At 29.3% G+C, this 5,116-nt stretch overlaps 1 protein-coding gene across 2 annotated transcripts; it reads right to left on the reverse strand.

The window, feature by feature from the left end:
- Positions 1–2,620, reverse strand: LOC105798382 (terpene synthase 10). Of its 2 annotated transcripts, none has more exons than XM_012628430.2 (7): positions 2,348–2,620; positions 1,941–2,208; positions 1,474–1,825; positions 1,161–1,379; positions 933–1,071; positions 596–844; positions 1–475 (listed from the first exon to the last, which is right to left on the reverse strand). In XM_012628430.2, the coding sequence occupies exons 1-7, from the start codon at positions 2,585–2,587 to the stop codon at positions 176–178; spliced, it is 1,767 nt and encodes a 588-aa protein (XP_012483884.1). In that variant the 5' UTR covers positions 2,588–2,620; the 3' UTR covers positions 1–175. The 2 variants fall into 2 exon arrangements, with proteins under 2 accessions (XP_012483884.1, XP_012483883.1); XM_012628429.2 differs by having other exon boundaries at positions 1,474–1,852.
- Between the last annotated feature and the right edge of the window lie 2,496 nt (positions 2,621–5,116).

A 5,116-nucleotide genomic window follows, 5' to 3' on the forward strand; every position in this document is an offset into this window, starting at 1 on the left:
TAGAGGGGAGAAGCAGAAACCATTTAAAGCAAAAGGAAACATGTAGTAGGGTAGTCCTTACACTACCATAAGTTTATTGTACACCATATTAAAATATCATAAAATGATTTGGCACACTATACCAAAAACTAACATTTTATTCGCCCAGTTTGAAAAATAATTCCAATGTTCTTAATTATTTAGGCAAAGCAATTGGGTTAACGAATAATGATAACACTCTATCTTTGGTTTCTTTATCTTCAATAGCATGACCATCGCCATTTTGGTACATCAATAAAGATATTCTTGCAAGGTTCATAGCAACCTCAATAAACGTACGAGAGAAAGGAGATTTAGCCATTTGGTCTTCATTCATCTTCTTCCATGTTGCATCAATTAATTTTCTTATGTGGTCACGAGCTTCTTCTTCAGATGCTCCACTTTCGTTCATGTAACATTGAATTGATTTAGGAACATCACCTCTTTGAAGCTCATACTAATCCAAAAATTTAAAAACAAAAAGTCAAACGGGCAAGCAAATCACTATTAGACTAATTAACGAATGGAAATTTTAAGTTGATAACTATATATATTTATTAATATATATATTGCTTACCGACGATGTCCCTAAATCATCTGCTAATCGTACAACTATGGACGACCAATAAATCATATCGGGGTAATATTGCTGGATGTGGTGCAATCCCTCTTCTGTTATAAGATCAGTTGCCAAATAGGAATGACCAAGCATTACAGAACCCGATATTGAAATCCAAGCATTATCAATGTACTCTCGCAGAGTTGGCGTATATCCAATGTAATACCATTTTGCCTCCAACAAATATGATTTACAAAGATTCGTCCACTGAACATTTATGTTAAACCATGAATAACACAAATCAGACAGAGCTCATAAGGAAAAGCAAAAAGAATCATAGGAATTGGTTTAATACCACTTTCTTGAGGAAGGGAAGGACATCTATCCCTTGTTCCTTAAGAGTGTCGAAAGCCATTTCATTTACGGAATTGTAAAGCGCATGGTAACATATTTTCATATAGTTTGGAAGCTTTTGTATTTCATTTATATCCCATCTGAAATTACACCAACACATTAAAGACTATTAAACATTTGTAAGACATATCAAAAGCAGATAAAATCATATAGTAGTACAACTACAAACCTCTCAACAACATCTGTGAAGAGTTCCAACTCATCTAAGGTTCCATAAACGTCATAAACATCATCTATAACTGTTATTAGCGCATTGACCTTTGTCTGAATTCTTCTACCTTTTCCATCTTGAGGAGTATTTATCATTCCCACACTCCATAAGAAGTTTTCCATTAGCCTATCTCTAGCAAAGCTCAAGGTCTTGCCAAGGCCAAGTTCTTTCCACCACCTAAACAATACAAGTGAAAAAAAAAAACAAAATCATACTTGCGTTGAAGCATATGCGAGTCAACTTTGAACTAGTATGCAGTAGGAATACTTACGTTGAAGCATATCTAAGATCATCCTGGTGCATAGATTGCACTATGTTGTAATCCAATATAGCAAGCTCTAAAATAATGGGATTTTTGTCCTTTTTTTTCTCATACACATCTATGAACCATCTGGCTTCCAACCTTGGCATCCTCCAATGTAAAGGAAGCACCAAGGCATGTTCCACAAGCATCCAAAGATATTGATGGTCATTGTTCTCCTTCAGACATTGTTTGAGAAGTTTAGCTGCTAACTTTCTTGCATTCTCCAGCATTGTTTCACCTTCTAATAAGTGGTATGAAGCCTCATACAAGTTGAGTAGTCCCTTGCAATCTTGATTATGGCTTGCTTTAATGTCTCCAACTTCATCCATGAAACAAGCGAAAACATCTAGTGCATGAAAATAATTCAATGTTATGTGTTATCAAATTTAATGTAAATTAAAATGTCCAATTTTGAATTGTTTCTTGTGTTGTACCTTGATTCACTTTATACCCGTGTTGTCTTAGCAATCTAAATTCAAGGGCTGTAGCATATAAATTGTCTTTGTTCGATGCAACAGTACTGCTACGATCAATACTTATATTCTTCAAAGTTTTCTTTATTCCATCTCCAAAGTGATAGGATAACCCAAGTCTTTGTATTGTATCAATAAGCTCAAGTTTCTCCAAAGGATCCACCACATTTTCAAACATCATCCTCACATCTTCCTTTAGTTTGCTTGATCGTTCCTTGTATGATTCATCCTAACGCACAAGTAACAACAAGATTTTGTTAGCTTGCTCCAAATTCAGCTTTATTAGGGAAAAAAGGAAAAGCAAAAACAAAAAAAAAAAAAATGGTGTGAAGTGCCATGTAGATATGCACTAACAATGCGAAATATACCTGAACAAAGTCGTTTCTAAGTGACTGAACATAATCATACTCCCAAATAGGAGGATGGTAATCAGCCGATCGTCTAATTACGATATTGTCTTCAACAGAAATTTTGTTTGTAGCTTCACATCGTGAGGCAAAAGAAACATTTAACCTACGGAAGCTTGACCCATGATATGAGAAGTGTTTCCATTTTGATTGTACAGGAAAACTGCAAATTGAGAATGAATTAAACATGCAAGAAGCCATCTACTCAGATTGATGGTTATCACTTGATGTGAAGAACATATTACAACAATGCATAACTATATATATAGAAGTGGTTTTTGTTGATACATGCACTAATGATGCATCTATTGTTAGTGCCTTTACTTTTAAATAAATTATATTTTTATAGTGTGTTGTTAATGTTTATTTAGTAATAGTAAGTAACAATATGATTCAGATGCTTTTATTTTGATATTACCTTTTGTCTCTTTTATTTTTATTTTAATTACTAATTTTGACTCGTTTACTCGGTGTTTATAGTGGGTTGTTACTGTTTATTCAATGATTATAGAGATATATTTATTTAAAAGAAAAAACGATGGTGGCCCAGAGAAATGACCGCAAACATGACCAAAATCTTGTAATCTTGATGTTATTTACGTAGTTAAATGGAATAATATTTTATTTAAATAAATATTAATAATTTTGTTTAAATATAATTAAATATTAAACATAACTATTTTAAATAAATATTAATATCTCCCGGACTTAAGATCTTAATTTTAAGGATCTTAGTTTAAAAATTAGGATTTTAGCATTTATTTTATAATTAATTATTATTTAATTATATTTAAATAAAGTTATACATATTTATTTATAAATCTTTCACTATTTTCATTTTATTTAATTATAAGTTACCTCTTATTATTTACCGATGATACATAAGATTTATCTATTGAGAGATGTTATATAAAACCAAAATATTTACATTAATAGATTGTGTACAATTTCAAATTTATATATAAATTTAAAGCCAATATATTAATACTTTTTCTATATATATATTTTTTTCTTAAAATTAATTATGTTACTAAAAGTAAAAAAATCTTATCCATTATATTAATAACTTTTGTAAAATTATAGAATATTATATAATTATTCCTTCACACTTATCTTTAGTTTTAATAAATTATTCAATGTTAAAAATTTATAAAAAACAATTTAAAACTTTAGAAGTTAGCGGACTATATTTTAATTTAATTAAATTATTTTATTTTTGAAATTCTTAAATAGAGAAATATATTACTTTAAAATTTAAATAAACTAATGTAAATTCCATATTTAAATTTACTAATATTTAAAATAATAAATATATGAAATACAAATTGATATTTTTAAAATTGTTTGTGAAATTTAAAAAAACCATCAATATATTAAAAATAATTCATATATTTATATAATGCTATTTTTACTTTTGTTGAGCAATATATATATTTGAATAATAGCAATATAAAGTATTCTACATTGTTATTATTTGCAAAAATGGTTCCTGGAATTCAGTAATATATCAAAAGATAATTTATCTGCTTTATAATGATTAAAAATCAACTGCGGTATTGGATAAGGGTTGGTTTCGGCTTTTGGGTGGATTCAATTTTGCAACTTTTATAAATGTATACAAGTTAATTTTAACTCTATGTTTTTGTAATTAAGGAAAATATTTAAAATGCATAAAATTAAAAATAGGTGTAAACGTTAGTACCCAAAAATGGGTTAATATTTAAATTATTATTATTTTATTATTTTGGTATTTAAACATTTTTATCGTAAGTAGTACCTAAATTGTTTTTTTGTTTTCCTCACAAATTGGTACATTCATTAGCTAAACTATTAAGTGTATTTCATAAAAGGCTTAACCTATTTTGGTACCTCACTAGTTTTTTGTCATATGTAGTACCTAAACTATTCTTTATCCATTTTACACGAAAATGTTATATCCATTAATAAATTAATAAATTAACTTAAAAATATTTTTAATTCTTTTATTCCATTTTATTCCTTTACATTATTTCTCTCTTTATTTTTATTTTTGCTTCTTCTTTTTTTATTTCTTCTTCCTTTATAATGTCAGGTAATACTAGCAATCCTCAAAATTCACCTTCTCAAGGTCGAGATGCTGATGATTAATTTTGTTTTTGAACTTCACCATTTTCTAGCTCGACGTAACAGGATAAAAAAAAAGTTATTTCATTAATCAAAACCAATATTTTCAAAACATGTATTGGGTTGGATTAAATTATAAAGTCTTGGTTAAAAGTCCAAGAAGCACATATAATTTGACCCAATACAGGGAGACACAAAATCCCTCATAATATGTATGAGAGGTGGCAACTCTAGTATATTTAACTAGGGTTTGTGTAACACCCACATACTTGACCCAACCGCCTGGTCACAGCACCAAGGTGTTACATTCGTTGTCGGAGCAACAACTATTAATTTCAATTCATTTTATCATTCTAACCGAACTACGAAGATCAATTAGCGTTAACAATACAATTTAAAAACTTATTTAATTTCAATTCAAACTTCTGACAACTCTTGTAACAGTTTATAATTGGATAGAGACCAAATTACAAAGTTTTCAAAACCTCGAGCCGTCGTCGCAACGTTGGGGGTTCCTCATTGTGATGTCACCCACTGTTTTATGCTCGTAGCGACGTGGTGAACCTGTAATCGCGATGTTGATTTTATATCCAATTGATTTCCATCCTATCACTTCTTATCACTTAC

The sequence above is a fragment of the Gossypium raimondii genome, chromosome 9 (genome assembly GCF_025698545.1).
Source record: "Gossypium raimondii isolate GPD5lz chromosome 9, ASM2569854v1, whole genome shotgun sequence".
In the NCBI taxonomy this organism is placed as follows: domain Eukaryota; kingdom Viridiplantae; phylum Streptophyta; class Magnoliopsida; order Malvales; family Malvaceae; genus Gossypium; species Gossypium raimondii.

Bases quoted from the DNA above. Each gene is read 5' to 3' on its own strand.
- LOC105798382 (XM_012628429.2), bottom strand. From the start codon at position 2,587: ATGGCTTCTTGCATGTTTAATTCATTCTCAATTTGCAGTTTTCCTGTA. The intron at 1,072-1,160 runs GTTTGTAGTTGT...GTGTAATTTCAG, and splicing joins TTCACAGATGTTGTTGAGAG to ATGGGATATAAATGAAATAC. The intron at 476-595 runs GTAAGCAATATA...TTTTTGGATTAG, and splicing joins ATGATTTAGGGACATCGTCG to TATGAGCTTCAAAGAGGTGA.